The sequence below is a fragment of the Myxine glutinosa genome, chromosome 12 (assembly GCF_964187855.1).
Source record: "Myxine glutinosa chromosome 12, kmMyxGlut1.1, whole genome shotgun sequence".
Lineage (NCBI taxonomy): Eukaryota > Metazoa > Chordata > Myxini > Myxiniformes > Myxinidae > Myxine > Myxine glutinosa.
Genome location: NC_136272.1, coordinates 32909057 through 32928386, shown reverse-complemented (window position 1 = coordinate 32928386; position 19330 = coordinate 32909057). Strand labels below are relative to the sequence as shown.

At 49.8% G+C, this 19330-nt stretch overlaps 1 protein-coding gene across 1 annotated transcript in view; it reads right to left on the bottom strand.

The window, feature by feature from the left end:
- The window catches only part of LOC137437995 (integrin alpha-9), an 89175-nt gene that overhangs the window by 64175 nt on the left and 5670 nt on the right, over positions 1 to 19330 (bottom strand). Inside the window, exons 2-4 of the mRNA XM_068132834.2 lie at positions 5539 to 5657; positions 1785 to 1903; positions 1471 to 1627 (exon numbers count right to left, since the gene is read on the bottom strand). Of these exons, the coding sequence (XP_067988935.2) occupies positions 1471 to 1627; positions 1785 to 1903; positions 5539 to 5657 (395 nt within the window). The remainder of the gene's footprint in view (positions 1 to 1470; positions 1628 to 1784; positions 1904 to 5538; positions 5658 to 19330) is intronic.

Sequence of the window (19330 nt, the reverse complement as noted above, 5' to 3'; positions counted from 1 at the left end):
TCGAGTGCGTGAAGCGCACTCCAGGTCCAATATCACTCCCGGACACCAAATGTTACAGCCAATTTGTAAATTTGGTGTCCAAAATTTTGGTGTCCAAAAATTTTGTCCAGGGTTCCAAATCCCCACTCCTGACTACCAAATGTTACTGTTTTCCGCCGCCCTTCCTACCCTTACGAAGGGGAGATTAAGCCCCTTGTTCTTTCTGGGTCGGCGGAACCGAGAGACTTCAAATGCCCCTCCCGGGCTAAATGCAAGGTAGGGTTTCGGGACCAAGTCTCGCTCGTACCTAAATACCTGCGCCGCCGCGGAAGCAAGCCTCGCACGAGCCACGTGTAATTTGGGTACACCGAACGGATTGAGTACCACGTGGTCCGTGCAGTTTTCTAGTAGTGGAACCTGATACGAGCGGTTCTATTCGTACCACGCTCAGTCAATGGTGGAAAACACAAGGACGATCGAATAAAGGAAGAACACAGGTTTCATTATTATTCCCACACAAGTATGTACAAGTCGGTAGAAAGCAGACACAGAGCAGAACTTAAGCAGTTTTATATTAACACCAGACTCGGGCCCGTCACACTCACAAAGGGGAAAATGAAGGCAGGGTGATGTTCAGGCCAAACGCGCCGACTTGGTCGTCCAGGAACGGCCCCGTCTGGCTCTCCTCGATCACAGCACGTCCCACGATGATGGCAAGCAGGCGGTGGAAGGATCCTCGTAGCGCGTCTCTCGAACAAAAGGCAGCAGATGAGGCAGAAAGGTGGGAGGGAATGTACTCGTCTCTCGCGGCTTTCCACAGCGCGTCGAGTCACCAGCACGCTATCACTCACGTAACCCAATGCAATAGCGACTCGGCTTTAAGCTCAACCGAGTGTCACTTTAGTACAAGCGCTTATACTTGGTTCATGCACATCTTTTCTCCGGTCTCGTAACTCTCATCAATACTCAAGCGCTTCTCCCATAAGAACTGCCTCATTCGTCAAGCGCCTCTCCCATAACTTGTTCACTCGTCAAGCGCCTCTCCCATAACTGGGGTGGGGGCTGTTCGCAAAGGGGTTTTATGGCCAAGCCCCCTAGCGTCCTCGAATTTTCCAACCACACCCTGTGACGCAGTGCCTTAGCCACTCCCTTCGAGCCCTGATTGGCGGCTCGCGCTTACCGTCAGCTTCTCTGCCGCCCTCATTCGGTCCCTGCTCGATTTGCCAGGCCTGCCTCGTGTTATTTCGCGCCAAAAAGCCAAAGCAATCAAGGCATCATTTACCAAGGGAAACCTAACTCTCATTATTCTACTCAACGCAAACTAACACAGGAAAAGGACTATGCTCACACATACTAAGAAATAACTGCACTACAAATGAGGCTACATGTTGTTGTGTGACTAACTATGAGGGGGAAATTTAACCTTTATTGTACAAAACTCAAAACCGCAACAATATATATATATATATATATATTTTTTTAATCACTCACCGCTATAGCAAGGCAGGAGAACCTCCGGCACATCCGGTCTCATTTGATACTTGGCCGGCTTTGACTTGAGATACGCTTTGTCAGAGATAACGAAGCAAACACCATAGGGAAGAAGTCTATCGTGGTAGAAAGTATTTGTCCAGCGATGTCCACAGGCCTATAAAACAAGAACCCCTAAATTTAGTGACACTTTCATGCTTGAAACACAAAAGCCATCAGTAGCATTTTTTAAATGCACTTTAACCTCATATGAATGAATCGATACAACATTCCCTTGATTAAGGACGAATCCAACTGGACTAACCCATACGTACCAATACAAATCCACGTCGTTTTGGCTCCTGGGCAAGGCTCACTCCCAGCCATTGCCCGCTGAGGTTGGCCAAACAGAACTTTTGCTTCTTCTCATCACACTTCTCATTATGAAGGGAATCTAGGACAAAAATATGCGGCACCACTTGTCCTGGTTATTCCAAAAACTTCTGTTTTTTGTCTTTGGATGAATGTGACAAGAATTTTCACTCAACATTTTTTTTTGTATACAAGGTCGAGGCTCATGTAAGAGCTGACACATAAAACCATAAACAGAAACACACATAAAACATATAATAAAGGGAGCGGGAGACAAGAGAGGAAGAGAGAGGGAAGCACACAAGCACAACAACAGTAGTGAACAGGGACATCGGCAGTGGGCTGGGAGGAGGGTTTGGGGGGAAGGCAGGGGTACACGGGATAAACAAATGGACACTACTAGGACTTTCAGGAAAGAAGTTGGAGATTGAAAGAGCTGGATTTGGGGTGTTTTAGCGGGGGTAGAAAAGATTTAAGTTTTGGATGGGGGAAGATAAGAGATGGTGGTGAACAGCTGTTTTAAAGACCTGGAGGGAGGAGTGGGATTGAACAGAGTGTCGGAGTTTTTTTTTTGTTTTTTTTTTGTATACAAGATCGAGGCTCGTGAAAGAGCTAACATTAATCACACAGAAAGACAAACCGACACATAAAACATATAACATGGGGAGCGGTAGACAAGATGGGGCAAGAGGGGGAGGAACACAAACACAACATCTGAGAGCAGGGACATCGAGAGATCTGTGGGAGGGAGAGGGCTTTGTGGGGGGGAAAAAGGCGGGAAAAAAGAGGAATGAAAAAGAGAAGGTGAACAGAGAGTCTTGATTTTGGCAGTTTCACCAGAAGAGGGTTGCTGGCAGATCTTGTGCATCCTGCAGGAATATTTGAGCGAGAGAACACCGACAGAGCAGTGGGAGCAATGCCGGAGAGGAGTGGGTAGAAGACAGAAAAACCACCAACCTGCCTGCGGTGAGTGGGTGATAGGCCCTCAGAATCAGCTTCATCGCGGGAGATACCAATGATTCTGAAAGCTTTGGTTTCAACAGCCGGAAGCCGCGCTAGGTGTGAGGCAGGAGCACCAGCACAGAGGGGAGAGTAGTAGTCCATCAAGCTGCGGATGAAAGCCATGTATGTGGTGAGGAGCTCAGGTGTGCCCAGAAAGGACTTCGCACGATGGAGGATGCCCAGTCGGCGACTGGCTTTGGAGGCCAGCTTGGAAATGTGGTTTTCCCAGGAAAGATCATGGCAGATAGTGAGACCCAAAAGCTTGAGTGACAGAACTTCTTCGAGAGGATTGTTGAGAAAGAATATGGGAGGGGTTTCCAGACGGTCTTTACAGAGAGACAAAGTGAGAGTGTGAGATTTGTCAGGATTGAAAGACATGTTCCACTTGTTTGACCAGTTTTTGATATTGTCCAGGTCTGCAGAGAGTGAGGAGGCTGCAGACTGCCGATCTGAGGGTTGAGATACGGAGCGGCAGAGAGTGGAGTCATCAGCAAAGAGATAGAGAGGATTTTCGAGAGAGACGGAGAGATCATTAATGAAGACCAGAAAAAACACAGGGCCCAGAACACTGCCTTGAGGAACTCCAGCTTTAACAGGAAGGGGAGATGAGAGAATTCCATTCAGAGCCACACATGCAAGGGAACTGAACCTAAAATGGTAGATCTGTGGAACAACCTAAAATGGGGGAACTGAACATAAAAAGTTATATTGTTCTACAAGCATAAACATAAACTACATGACCAATAGTATGTGGACACCTGAACATCAAACATCTCATTTCAAAATCATGGGCAATAATATGGCGCTGGTCCCCCCCCCCCCCCCCCTTTGCTGCTGTAACAGCCTCCATTCTTCTGGGAAGGCTTTCCACTAGATGTTGGAACGTTGCTGTGGAGATTTGCTTCCATTCAGCCACAAGAGCATTGGTGAGGTCGGGCACTGATGTTGGGCGATTAGGCCTGGCTCACAGTCGGCGTTCCAATTCATCCCAAAGGTGTCTGATGGGATGCCAGTCAAGTTCTTCCACACCGATCTCGACAAACCATTTCTGTATTGACCTCGCTTTGTGCACGGGGGCATTGTCATGCTGAAACAAGAAAGGGCCTCCCCCAAACGGTGGCCACAAAGTTGGAAGCACACAATCGTCTAGAATGTCATTGTATGCTTTTGCTTTAAGATTTCCTTTCACTCGAACTGAGGGGCCTAGTCCGAACGATGAAAAACAGCTCCGGACCATTATTCCTCCTCCACCAAACTTTACAGTTGGCACTATGCATTCGGGTAGGTAGCGTTCTCCTGGCATCCGCCAAACCCAGATTAGTCCGTCGGACTGCCAGATGGTGAAGCGTGATTCATCACTGCAGAGAACGCATTTCCACTGCTCCAGAGTCCAATGACGGCAAGCTTTACACCACTCCAGCCGACACTTGGCATTGCACATGGTGATCTTAGGCTTGTGTGCAGCTGCTTGGCCATGGAAACCCATTTCCTGAAGTTCCTGACGAAAACAGTTGTTGTGCTGACGTTGCTTCCAGAGGCAAATTGGAACTCGGTAGTGAGTGTTGCAACCGAGGACAGACGAGTTTTACACACTATGCGCTTCAGCACTCGGCGGTCCCATTCTGTGAGCCTGTGTGGCCTAACACTTCGCGGCTGAGCTGTTGTTGCTCCAAACGTTTCCACTTCACAATAACAGCACTTACAGTTGACAGGGGCAGCTCTAGTAGGGCAGAAATTTGACGAATTGACTTGTGGAAAGGTGGCATCCTATGACGGTGCCACGTTGAAAGTCACTGAGCTCTTCAGTATGGCCCATTCTACTGCCAATGTTTGTCTATGGAGATTGCATGGCTGTGTGCTTGATTATATATATATACCTGTCAGTAATGGGTATGGCATAAACAGCGAAATCTACTAATTAGAAGGGGTGTCCGCATACTTTTGGTCATGTAGTGTATATGTACATAAATACCAAGAAATAAAAGCTGGCCTTCTATATCTACTCTTGCCTCATAATAATTTTTCATCTCAAATCCAAATTTTTGGGGCATATAGCAATAATAACAAATTTGACTTCACTGTTCCAATACTTATGGAAATCAGTGTATAAATATATGTACATTGGTGTCCTTAAAGTCCTTGTGACACTTTGTACCCTTTTGATGTATTCGTACACATGATAGAAACAAAATGTAAATTGCATACAAAATAATAATTCAAGTTTTGTTAACGTTACCATTGTTACGAATGTTGTTGTTATTGCTGTTGTTAAATCCACATTTCCCCTGGCATTCTTGAAGAGTTTACATTTTTTGACAAAGCAACTTCCAAATTAGTGGTAAAGTCAACCACCACAAGTACCGCATTTGCTTCCTGAACTACAATGATTAAATCTTACACATATCACTTTGTACCAACAAGACGATGATCCCTGCCACAACTCTTCGAATGTGCGAAGGTTCTTGAATGATGTCTTCCCAGAGAAGTGGATCAGTAGATCAACCTCTTTTCCCCTCTCTACCCCCTCACTCATCATGCTCCCCTCCTCTTCATTTTCTGAATCTACATTTCCCCTTTTTAGCCCCTCTGTATATTTCATAAATTCCCTCCCACTCCTTTTCTTCTTAAAGATAGAAACAATGTTTTATTGTCAGGGAACATCTGTATCGGATATGTGGAGAAAGCAACATGGTGGTGTGCGAGTGAATGTCTCACCAAGCCTCAGGTCAATCTCGGAGCAGTTGCCATATCGTAAGGAGCAGCGGAACACAGCTCCTGGTTGGGATATTTGAGGTGAGTACTCCGAGTCAGACTGTGGAGCTCCCACCAAAAGCCTGCATTCGACATCGTGCTTAAAGGTCAGCAATTGTCCCGGGTTTTCTTCGTCACCCAGTTGATCACTTGAAAAATGGATATTACAGTGCAGTGCCAGTATGGACACATCACACCTTATAGGTAACTGTACTCTCCAAGTACTACCTCTAATAACTTCACCATAAACACTGCAATGGTACCCTAACTACCGTAACCCTAATCGGGGTAGGAAAATTTACATTTCCACCTGGCCTAGTTAGCCCCTCCTGCACAGTGGTCCTGTGAAGAGGTTTCCTTGTTTCAGGACTAGGTGAAGGTTTTACCAGTTTTTCCTCTTCTTCTTTTTCATTGCAGACCTTCACAAATTAGTAACTTTTAGCCTTGTTCAGGGTGAACGTCAATAAAACAAAAAAAATCTTCATCTCTGTAGGTATTTAGACCAGTACTATTAGCCAAATAGACCTTGTCAATTCATTGGAAGGGCCTTGTAAAGTATATAATCGATTATTTGTAAAGTATCATACTAAAATACACAATGTGGTGTCTGCCTGTCTTTTTCACAATGATACATTCGGTCATTATATTGTAGCGGCTACCGCTGGGTTTTCACAATCGCCTTGCACCTATCAAGGACGCAGAGCGATCACCATGCCGGGCTCGTCCAGGACGCCCGGGCAGGCCCGCGCTCAACTTGCCAGGCCTCGGTCGGGACGCCCGGGCATGCCCGGGCAGGCTCGCCCTCAACTTGCCAGGCCGCAGCCAGGACGCTGGGCCACGCCCCCTCTCGCCTTTCCTGGGCAAACGCTCCGGGATAATATGTATATATATTGCTGCCCGATAAACGGGCTTTTCAGAGTGCCTGAGTGTTTGGTTTGAATAAAGCAACTCGGATGAATTCCAGCTTTTTGTCGCGTCCATTCTTCCGATCGACGTGGGAGCCCCAGCTCCTTCATTGGTGACCTACCGACATGGACACGGCAGTCGCCCTTAAACTGCCTACCTTCTGGGAGGCTCACGCGGCGGTTTGGTTCGCACAGGCGGATTCCCTGTTCGCCCTGCGAGGCATCACGGCCGACGACACCCGCTTCCACCATGTGGTAGCAGCGCTCAGTTCGGCCACCGCGGCCCGCGCCCTGAGCCTCCTCGAGAGCCCGCCAGCCGCTGACAAATACGGCGCGATTAAGAAGCTTCTCCTCGACGCTTTCGCCCTCCCATCGGCGGAACGCGCACGGCGCCTGCTCGACCTGCCCGAGCTCGGCGACACGCGCCCTTCCGAGCGAATGGACTACATGCTTTCACTGCTCGGCGAGCACTCTCCGGCATTCCTGTTCCGGGAGCTATTCCTCCGTCAGCTGCCTAACCCGGTACGCCTCGCCCTGGCAAGCACGACGATCACAGATCCCCGAGCCCTTGCCAGAGAAGCCGACAAGATCTCCGCCGCAGGCCAGCGCATCGCAGCGGCGACATGGGACCCACCGCCGTCCGACGCAACACCCATGGCGCCCGAGCACCCGGCACGGTCGATGACCGAACTGCCGACGCAATTGGCGGCCGCTACACTGAGCCGACCACCTCCAGCACGATGACCGGGGCCTCCACCTGACCAAGCGTGGTGTTACTATCATGCCAGGTTCGGACAGAAGGCCCGGACATGCCGACCCCCGTGCACCTTCGGCAGGCCGGGAAACGGCCGGGCCGGCGTTCATTACCAGCCATGAGCGCCGGCCACACGGGCAACTTACTGTTCATCACGGATAAAGCGTCCGGACGGCGCTTCCTGTGCGACACCGGCGCCCAACTGAGCGTCATACCCGCCTCCGACCAGGACAGGCAGGCAGCGGGTTGCAGCCTCTCCTTGGTTGCGGCCAACGGATCGACCATCCGCACCTTCGGCCCGCGCAACGTCACCCTCTGCTTCGGCGGCCAACGCTTTGCTTGGACGTTTGTAACCGCAAACGTGCCCATGGCTCTGCTAGGCGCCGACTTCCTCTGCACACACGGACTGCTGGTGGACGTCCAACGGCGTCGTTTAATCAACGCCGAAACCTTCAGCTCCCTGGTATGCACATTGAGCAGCTCCGCGCCAACCGAGCTGGCATGCGCCGTCCCGGCGGCGAACGAGTTTGCTCGCCTGCTCACGGAGTTCCCGGCCCTCACGCGGCCGACGTTTTCGGCCGTCGCAGTACGGCATGGGATCGAGCACCACATACCAACCACGGGCCCCCCGGTCTACGCCAGGGCCCGCCGCCTCGACCCAGCCAAGCTCGCCGTGGCAAAGGCCGAATTCGACGCGTTGGAGCACCTCGGCATCGTGCGGCGCTCCGATAGCGCGTGGGCCTCGTCACTGCACATCGTGCCAAAGCCGGGGGGTGGATGGCGCCCGTGTGGCGACTACCGCCGTCTCAATGACGCTACCACCCCCGGCAGGTACCCGATCCCGCATATCCAAGACTTCTCCGCCCGTCTGGCGGGACGGGTCATTTTTTCGAAAATTGATCTCATACGGGGATATCACCAGGTACCTGTCAGGGCGGCCGACGTCCCTAAAACGGCAGTCATCACGCCGTTCGGCTTATTCGAATTCTTGCGGATGCCGTTTGGTCTCAAGAACGCGGCTCAGGCGTTCCAGCGCTTGATGGACGGCGTGCTGCGTGACCTGCCATTCCTTTTCGTTTACCTGGACGACATCCTCGTCGCCAGCACGTCCCGGGCCGAGCACCTCCTCCACCTCCGAACACTGTTCGGGCGCCTCAGCGAGCACGGCCTCATCGTCATCCCGGCCAAATGCCACTTCGGCACGATGGCCGTTGATTTTTTGGGCCACCACATCACCAAGAACGGGGCCGTGCCGCTGCCAACCAAGGTCGAGGCCATCACCACGTTCCCGCGTCCCCGCACCATAAAGGCCCTGCAGGAATTCCTGGGAATGGTGAATTTTTATCACCGCTTCGTGCCCCGCGCTGCTCAACTCATGCGGCCCCTCTACGAAGCCCTCCGGGGCAAGCCGGCCAAGCACGACATCGCCTGGTCCGCAGCAATGGATGCGGCCTTCCAAAGCTCAAAGCGGGCCCTCGCCGACGCAACACTGCTCGCTCACCCGGTGCTCAACGCTCCCATCGCCCTCACCACGGATGCCTCCGACTACGCGGTGGGCGCCGTACATGAGCAATGGGTGAATGGGGTTTGGCAGCCACTCGCTTTTTTCAGCCGGCAGCTCCGGCCGAACGAGCTCAAATACAGCACGTTTGACCGGGAGCTCCTCGGTCTACACCTGGCCGTCCGCCATTTCCGCCACCTCCTGGAGGGCCGACCTTTCACGGCGTTCGTCGACCACAAGCCGTTGGTTTACGCCATGGCCAAGGTCACGGAGCCGTGGTCGGCCCGCCAACAGCGCCACCTCTCCGCCGTGTCGGAGTTTACCATGGACATCCGGCACGTCGCCAGCAAAAACAACGCCATGGCCGACTGTCTTTCCCGGGCCAGCGCGAACGCGGTCCACCTGGGCGTGGACTTTGCGCTTATGGCGGCGGACCAAACCACCGACACCACGGTGCAAGCCCTCCGGGCGGCGGACATGGGCCTCCGCCTGGCCGACATCCCCTTCGCGGACACTGTCCTGCTCTGCGACGTCTCCCAAGGCCAGCCTCGCCCCATCGTGCCCGTCACCTGGCAACGCCGCATCTTCGCCTCCCTCCACGGCCTTTCCCACCCGGGCCGGAAAGCTTCCCAGAAGCTGGTGTCGGCGCGATTCGTCTGGCACGGCCTTCGTCGGGACGTCCGCGATTGGACCAGCACCTGCACGGCCTGCCAACGGGCCAAGGTCCACCGACACACCCAGGCCCCGCTGGCACCTTTCACCGTGCCCGAACGACGTTTCGACCACGTCAACGTGGATCTGGTGGGCCCCCTCCCCCCGTCACGGGGGTTCACACACCTGCTCACCATGGTGGACAGGACCACCAGGTGGCCGGAGGCCGTTCCCCTCGTCTCCACCACCACCGCCGACGTGGCGCAGGCTTTCATCGCCACCTGGGTCGCCCGCTTCGGCGCACCGGCGGACATCTCGTCAGACCGCGGACCACAGTTCACCTCCGGGCTGTGGGGCACGGTCGCCCGCAACCTGGGGGTCAAGCTCCACCGTACTACGGCCTACCACCCCCAAGCAAACGGGTTGTGCGAGCGATTCCACTGCTCCATGAAGGCCGCGCTCATGGCCGGCCTTCAAGACGGCGGTTGGGCCGACCGGCTGCCGTGGGTCCTTTTGGGCCTCCGCACGGCCCCCAAGGAGGACCTCCAGGCATCCACCGCCGAGCTTGTCTTTGGCCAGGCGCTACGCGTCCCGGGCGAATTCGTGCCCGACGCTACCAGTCCCTGGTCCGCAGCTCACCAGCGCTCGGACCTCCAGGAGGCCGCCCGACGGTTTGCCCCCGTGCCAACATCCCACCACGGTGACCCCCAGTCCTACGTCCCCCCAGCACTTCGCACAGCGGAGTATGTTTTTGTGCGTCACGACGCACATCGGGGGCCACTCCGGCCGCCGTACGACGGGCCCTTCCGGGTGCTGCGACGGGACGACAAGTCGTTCGTCATCGACATCGGCGGCAGGTCGGACCGGATTGTGGTGGACCGCCTCAAGCCGGCGCACGTGGACGTCGACCACCCACCATGGGTGGCCCTTCCGCCGCGGCGAGGCCACCCCCCGTCCACGGTGCCCCCCACTCGACCGCCCACCACCACACCGGACCCCCTCCCACGACCCGCCAGGGGTCACTTCGGCCGGGTCATCAGGACCCCCCTCAAATTGACCCTGCCAGTGCAAGTCGATTCTGGGGGGACGTGTGTAGCGGCTACCGCTGGGTTTTCACAATCGCCTTGCACCTATCAAGGACGCGGAGCGATCACCATGCCGGGCTCGTCCAGGACGCCCGGGCAGGCCCGCGCTCAACTTGCCAGGCCTCGGTCGGGACGCCCGGGCATGCCCGGGCAGGCTCGCCCTCAACTTGCCAGGCCGCAGCCAGGACGCTGGGCCACGCCCCCTCTCGCCTTTCCTGGGCAAACGCTCCGGGATAATATGTATATATATTGCTGCCTGGTAAACGGGCTTTTCAGAGTGCCTGAGTGTTTGGTTTGAATAAAGCAACTCGGATGAATTCCAGCTTTTTGTCGCGTCCATTCTTCCGATCGACGTGGGAGCCCCAGCTCCTTCAATATATCCAATCTTAACCAAACATGACAGAAGGTCTAAGGGTCACACGATGGAGATTGCAGCGACTTCATTTGCCCTCCTTCCCAAGGGAGTTTTCCTCATTGGGCAAAATCCGTGTTAAGGTGTATATCTGTGTTAACATAGCTAATCATGGGTTTTTTCCAAGGCCACTTCTAATAACAAAACTAACTAGAATGGCACTCAGTAGAGAGCATACCTCCGCCTGGTTGGCCATATCATTCAATGATGAAGAATCACTTAAAAAAATTATACTAGCTCGATCCGGATCCGGATCTTAACCAAAATTGAATCGATTCTTCCTTGTCACACACACAACCTGTCCAACGAGTTTCGTCCAAATCCATCCATAACTTTTTGAGATATCCTGCTATGTATCGTTTTTGGCCCGATCTCCCAATGGTGAAGAATCACTTGAGAATTAAATTATTCTCATATCCGAATCCATATTCAGATCTTCACCAAATTCGAATCGAATCGTCCGTGTCAGACAACCATCTGGTCCACCAAGTTTCGTCCAAATCTGTCTACAACTTTTTGAGATATCCTGCTATGTATCGTTTTTGGCCTTATCACCCAATGGTGAAGAATCACTTTTTAAAATTCTAGTAGCTGGATCCGAATCCGGATGTTCACCAAAATCTAATCATTTCGTCGGTGTCACATACGCTACATCTCTGCCAAACTTCGTCCCAATCCGTCCACAACCTTTTGAGATATTTTGTTCACACTGGACAGATAGTCAAACGGACAAACAGACAGACAGGGGTGAAAACACAACCTCCATCCACCTTTGGTAGCGAAGGTAACTATAAAGCATCTGAAAATGCAAAGCCCGTCCATGTCCTCCTTGTATTCCTACCTCTTCCTCCGTATGCTAAACATGACAAAAACACCTAAAACTAGAACAATGCGACTGTGTCGCCAATATGCCTCCGCATAGTCCCACAACAGGTAGATGCCATCGTTCACTGTCCTAAAAATAAACAAGTGTGATTTAAATCCCTTCAGCTGTTCTCAAGCATCACATTTTTACCCGACATGACAGGTTTCACATCAATCGGTGATGCAGTTTCAGAGAAGGGATTTTTTAAAATATAGGCTTTCAAGCTAATATGGCTGCCACACCACATGCCATATGACCTTTAAAATGTACACTCTGCATATGTATGGTTAGGGGATCATGTTTGTGAAGTTTTGTGTTGATCGGATAAGGTTAGTTTTTCTATCCAAGATGGCTGCCAAACCACGTGACCTACGACATCATCATTTTCAAACTACATGCAAGAGTGCTGTTAGATGATATTTGTAAAATTTCGCATAGATAGGGTGAGTGGTTTCAGAGATATAAATTTTTTTTTTCCTTCAATCCAATATGGCTGCCAAACCATGTGACCTATGATGTCATAAATTTAATATTTCAATACAAATGGGTCACAGATCATGTGCATGCAATTTCAGATTTTTAGGATAAGGAATCGATTAAAACATTTTTGGCTGGTATACCACTTAACCTATGATGTCATCATTATCATGCTTTTGTTCCCCATTGGGAGTACTTGACAATGTGCCATGTTTCAATTTTTCCATTCAGCGGTTTCTAAGAAACTTTTTTAATTATTATTTGCTTTTAATCCAAGATGACTGCCATACCACGTGACCTATGACATCACAATTATTATAAAACATTCTGCATGGGTGTCACTCCTACCCTGAAAGTTTCATCTCAATCGGACATATGGTTGCTGAGAAAAACGAGGTTTAACCGTACGGACGGACGGACGGACGGACGGACGGACAAGCCGAAAACATAATGCCTCCGCCGACGAAAATACAAAAACGTTGACAATTTTAGGCGACCTTGACCTTTTGACCTCAAATGCAATAGGCTTCAGTGACCCAGTATGCAACACCTGCTCAAATTTCAAGTCAATCGGATGAAAATTGACTATTTTATGCAACCTTCACCTTTAACCCCCATTTGATCTAAAAAAGCAATTGGCTACCACCATTTGATTGGTGAACCAATTCAGTGACCCAACATGAACATTAATAAAATTTCAGGTCAATCGGATGAACATTAATGATTTTATGCAACCTTGCCCTTTGACCTTATGACGAAATTCTTCATTTTTCTTCTCCATATTCTCATAATAACAGCTTTGTTGAAAATTTGATGACAAAGCTCAAATGGTAAATTTAAATTTCAGGTCAATTGGATGAAAATTGATGATCTTAGGTGATGCTGACCTTTGACCTTTTGACCTTTGACAAAAATGATTAATTTGTCTTCTCCAAATGTTCATAATAAAGCTTTGTTGAATATTTGATGAGAAAAGCTCAAATGGTAAAAAAAAGTTACAGCTCAGACAGACAGACACACGCACGCACACCACGCACGCACGCACGCACGCACACAAATAAGTGATTGCAATACCCCATCACCCGCTGCACAGGGTATGGGCTAATAACAACATTAGTGATAATAGCATAATATTAATGTTATTACAAAACAATATTATTATTATTTTTATTTTTTTGTATACAGAGTCGAGGCTTGTGAAAGAGCTAACATTTATCAAACAAACAAATCAAACAAACAAGTAAACAAAGTATATAAAAATGGGAGCGGTCGACAAGATGGGGAGAGAAGGGGAGGAAGCACACAAACACAACATTTGAGGGCAGGGACATCGGGAGATGTGTGGGAGGCAGAGGGCCTGGGGGGAGGCAGGATAGGTATAAAACGCAAGGACACCAAGGACTTCCAGGAAAGAAGACAAAACTCACCTCAAAAAAGTGGATTTGGGGTGAAATTAGTGGGGGTAGAAAAGATCAAGGTTTTGGATTGGGGAAGATAAGAGATGGTGGTGAACAGCCGTTTTAAAGACCTGGAGGGAGGAGTGGGATTGAAGAGAGTGAGGGAGTTTGTTCCAGAGGTGGGAGAAAAGAGGAATGAAGGAGTGAAGGTGAGCAGAGAGTCTTGATTTTGGCAGTTTAACCATAAGAGGGTTGCAGGCAGATCTTGTGCGACCTGCAGGAATATTTGGGGGACAGAGCCCAGAGAGAGCTGGGGGAGAAAGGCCGGAGAGGAGTCGGTAGAAGACGGAAAGACCACCAACCTGCCTGCGGTGAGTGAGTGAAAGGCCCTTGGAGTTGGCTTAATCACGGGAGATTTAACTAACACTAACCAAAGGAGGAGAGTTTGGTGAGCAGAGCGGTGTGCCAGACCGTATCGAAGGCACGTGATATGTCGAGGGAGACAACTCTAATTTCCTGTTTGGCATTGAGGACCTCCATCCATTGTTGAGACAGCAGAAGCAGCATGTCCAGAGTAGAGTGACCTGGTCTGAAACCAAATTGATGATCAGAGATCAAGCCATTGGAGAAGAGGAAAGATTTCATATCCGAAGCAATGATGGATTCCATGACTTTGCTGATAATTGGGAGAAGGCTGATTGGTCTGTAGTTGCTAGGATCTGTTTTTGTACCTTTTTTGTGCAAAGCGGTGATGTTGGCTGATTTCCAAGCAGATGACAGTTGACCTTGAGCAAAAGAGAGGGTGAAGAGAACAGAGAGAGGGAGTGAAAGAGCGGAAGAACAGGATTTTAGGACCCGTGGGCTGATGCCGCCAGGTCCAGTTGCAGAATCAGAGTCGAGGGTTGACAGAAACTTTTCCACCTTGTGAGGAGGAAAGGACACGGAGTCCAGGAGCAGCTGGGTACGACTGGGTACGGTGGGTACAGAGAGGGATGGGTTTGGGACACAAGATTTAGAGGCAAACACAGAGTTGAGGCATTCGGCTTTTTCACGTGCGGAGTCAGCTGTGTAGCCATTTGAGGTAAGGGAGGGGATGGAGGGGGAACAAACACCAGAAACAGATTTGACCAGACGCCACCAGGATTTGGAAGAGGGAGACAGATAAGAGAGTTCGGTCTTGAGAACGGAGAGATATTGTTTCCTGGCTCTCCTGAGGGTAGACACACACTTGTTTCTGGCTTTGTGAAAGGAAATGAGATTTCCTTCCGTTGGATTTGCTTTCCAGGAGACGAAGGCAAGTTGTTTCTGGGCAACAGCCTCACCACAAGATTCCGTGTACCATGGACGGGAGGAAGGGTATGACAACTGAAGACGAGATGGGATAAATCTGTGCATGAGAGAGAGCAATTTACTTTGGAAGAATTCCCAGGATGAGTTGATGTCAGAGGTGGTAGAGATGGGAGACCAGTCCAGATGATTGATGGCTGCTTGAAGACCGTGCCAGTTGGCCTGAGTGAAATGCCAGACTCGTCGACGCTGAGGAGGCTCTCTGAGAATGGTCAGAGAGATGTCCACTTTGACAAGCACATGATCAGATGAGCCGATTGGAGCAGAAGAAGAGCAGCAGACATTTTCAGGGAAGTCTGTCATAACCAAATCCAGAAGAGAAGATGCTCCGTTGACTGAGATCCGGGTCGGGAAATTGACAGATTGTGTCAGTCCCAGTGAGTCGCAGAAGTCCTTTGCTGAAGAGCCATGGCTGGTGAGAGAGGTACCCACACCCAGCCAACTGGCATGGTGACAATTGAAATCACCACATATGAGGAAGAGAGAGTTAGGATGAGTAGACAGAAGTTGGTCCATATTATCAGACAGCGAGATGTAGATGGAGTCATCACTGTTTGGTGGACGGTACAACACACATATGAACAAGAGGTGGGAGCGAAGGGGAAGCCGTAGCCAGAGGTATTCCTGGGGGTGAGGTGGAGAGAGTGCAGTGCAGGGCGAGTGAGGAAGAGAGTTTTTGATAAAGATAGCAACCCCACCTCCAGGACGAGGCTCAGGTCTATCATACCGGAGGAGGGAGTAACCCGGGAGAGATACTAAGGAATCAGAGATATCATGAAGGAGGAAAGTTTCTGTTAAGCAGATCACGTCTGGTTTGACAGAAGCAACCTGTATGGAGAGATCAGTTGAGTTTGAACGAAGGCCCCGGATGTTTGAGGTCCATACCGTTAATGAAGAGGAAGGGGGAGCATCGGATACAGAACAGGGGGGAGGATGGGTAGGGTAAGATGTGGAAGAGGTGGAAGAGGTAGGGAGAGCTGTTGAAGGTGTGTCAGAGATTTCAGAATAGCTCGGAGAAAGGGAAGGATGGGGCGGACAAAAGGTTTGATGGTGATTGGGTGAGGCACAATGAGGTGTTATTTGAGGAGGGGGAAGAGCGATGCAGAAGGTTGGGGGAGATGGAAGTGAGAGTTGGAAGAGGGAAGAAGTGGGGAGGACACTTTGAGGAGGGGGAGTGAGAGGGGGAAAATTGAGAAGAAATGAGGGTGGGGAGATTTGAAGGGAGGGGCGAGGAGGGAGTTTAGGAGGGAAGGGACAAGGGGAGGGATTTGAAAGGGATGGGATATGGGGGAGATTTGGAGGGGAGAGGTGAGGGGGGAGTCTTGGAGGGGAGGGGTGTGGGGGGAGTTTAGGGGAGAAGGGGAAAGGGGGGAGATTTGAAAGGGATAGGTGATGGGGAGGATTAGGAGGGGAGTGGCAAGGGGGAAGATTTGGAGGGGAGGGGTGATGGGGAAGATTTGGATGGGAGGGGTTATGGGGAAGATTTGGAGGGGAGGGGTGAGATTGGATTTTCGAAAGTGTACGATTAATGGGAAACGAACATTTATTGCAAAATGAGTTTCTTGTGACCTTCGAGTCAAAAATACGTTTAAGGATGCTGGAGGGAGGATGGAGTGCAGGAGAGTTTAGGGAATGTAGAAAAGAGGCACTGAAAGAGATGGAATTTTTTTTTGGGATGGATAGATTTGATGAGCAAGTCGAAAAAACAGTAATCTTACTATAATTCACCAAATGTTCGTCCGTCTGTCTGCCCGTCCGTCTGTCCGTCCGTCTGTCCGTCCATCCGTCCGTTCGAAGGTACCGCAAAAACGGCTGAACGGATCGCAACGATATTTTTGGTGGGTAATCCTGGGATCTCCTGGAGTAAAATAGGCCATATTGTTTTTCCAATTTCAGCTTTGGCCTCCAGCATTTTCAGGTTTGGACTCCCGCATAACGTTATTTTCCTGGGTGCCCGCACAAACGGCTGCATCGATCGCTGCACAGCTGCACCGATCGGACTCGGTGACCTCGGACAATGACCTTTTATAAGGACATGGGTTGAATCCCTGTTTGAGAGAATGCCAACCCCCTCCCCGCCATCACGGCCGTCTCTCCAACTCACAATCCCACGAGATATGCGGAAAGGATGACCCAAAACCAATTATCTTCTTTTTGATTCGTATATAAACATCATTAAAAGTAAATAATGACCTCGGCCAAAGTTCAAACGACGTGGGTTTCATCTCTACATGAGAGAATTCCACATAGCTGTTTGGGCGGTGTATACGCTAACAGATCGCTGTCTCCATCGATCTTGCCGAGGCCGTAACACCTATCGGCTCAAACTCCTTTTAACTGTTCACTTGGTAGTTTTTACAATGAAGGAAACATTAACAATGTTGTTAAAAGTTTATTTTGTGATTAATTTGTGATTGGAGTTGTTGATTGGAATGAAAAAAGAGATATCGAGTTCAAGTGAATGACGAAATGCCGTGATGGTTTCCACTTTCTAAACGTGAACTTCACGGATCGCCATATGCAGATTCGCCACGGACCCACGATCGATGTTTCTATACGTGAACGTACCCGTTTGTTTGCGCACCGGTACGTTTTTCATGGAAGTCCTTCACGATCTTGCTGTCCATGTCTGATGTGCGACTGAAGGTGTTACAGGAATGTGGAATTTATTGGTTTCATGCTTTAGCATTCGCCGTATCTGCATTGCGTGTTTGTTTCTGGCCTCCCACCCGTGCGTAGCACCGGTATCTCACTAGTAACTAGTACTAATAATGTCTGCTCTCCTCAAGGGGATTTTCCTCTTTGGACAAGCGCGGTCTTAACGTAATAGAGATTAACGGTGGGCAGCAATACCGAAAGTAAAAAATATTATAAACCACAAACACGCCATCCCTAGATCTACTGTAATCCATATACCCCAGAGAGGATAATAGCATGACCCTTCATGCCGCTCCCATAAAGAGTGGGTGTACTAGTACGGTATTTCAAATCAGTAAATGCAATGTAGATCTTAGTAAAACTAGCTACGTGTTGAGTAGAGTCAATGGATGAATCAAGGGAGTAGAAAGTGGATAGGACACAGGTGTGATTGTCCAATGGTCATTGCCTGTAAATTGTCAGTCGATTTGTAACATGGAAATCATGCACTCTGTACCATTTACATCCAAATGATAACTTTACCATACTTATCGAAACCAAACATTTCTTTCTTATCACTAAGTACTAACATTGCAACCCTTAAACAAGAAAGGCTTAGCTTTGCTCCATCATCAACAAACTCGTCTCGAAACTCATCCCCTACCATTGGAACTCTGGCGCAGGCCTCAGCTCGCAAGGAAATGAACTGAGAAAGCAATAGGCGAAAATTGAGTGGCATTCCATTGAAGTAAACACCACATCTTTACAAGATAAGTAATCGCTTTGTGTCTGTAACTTCCTGTTACCCAGGAAGGACATCTTGTATATTTGGGCAAGTGGTCATTTCCTGCCGAGAAATAACCCATCGGGCTTGCCCTTGTTATTATTTTTCCATTTGTTTCTTTTTTTATTGTTTGTACATTCATACTTTCACCTTTGCATCCTTAACAAATATCTGACTATAGTCAGGTCATCATTGCTGCCAATGTGTTTGAAGATCCCGGCACTTTCTGCCGGGTGGAGTATAATTTGGTCTGGTGTGCCAGCATTATAGAGCACACTGTCGTATGGAAGAAAAAATGAATCTGACTGTTGTCTGCGATGTGGACATTAAATATCCCAATGTGTCATTTTCATCGGATTTTGAGCTGGTACCTTGGAAAAAACTTGGATCTCTAAGTCTTTAAACTCCTTGTTGTCCTGGATATGTTTTTCTCTCTCCCTGGTTATTCCTTGCATAACCTTGACAGACCCAGCGGTACTATGGTGTTCCACATACCCCATGCCTCACCAGAATTCCTATGGAAAATGCATGGATCTGTGTCCCTCTCCATAGCGATGCCTTGTTTGTGTGTGGTATCCTGATGACAACTTCAACTCCCAGATTCTGGGATAATTTCTGTTCTTGATTGACATAAATGACCTCTTTTCTTCACTGTATACATATTCGAGGCTCATGGAAGAGATAGAATACTGAATGGATCAGGAAGCAACAGGACAAAAGGAACAGTAGAAAGAGGGGCGAAACAGCAACAGCAGAGTTGAAGGACAAAATATAGGGAGACTTGGACAAATAAGGGAAGTGGCGAGGAAAGCGGGGTAGGGAAGAATGCACGAGGTGGACAAGATGGATACAGAAGCAAACTCTCAGGAAGGAAAAACTGGAAATTTGGAATGAGGTGGTCTTCGGGGTGGGTGGGTTAACAAAGGTAGAAAAGATCATAG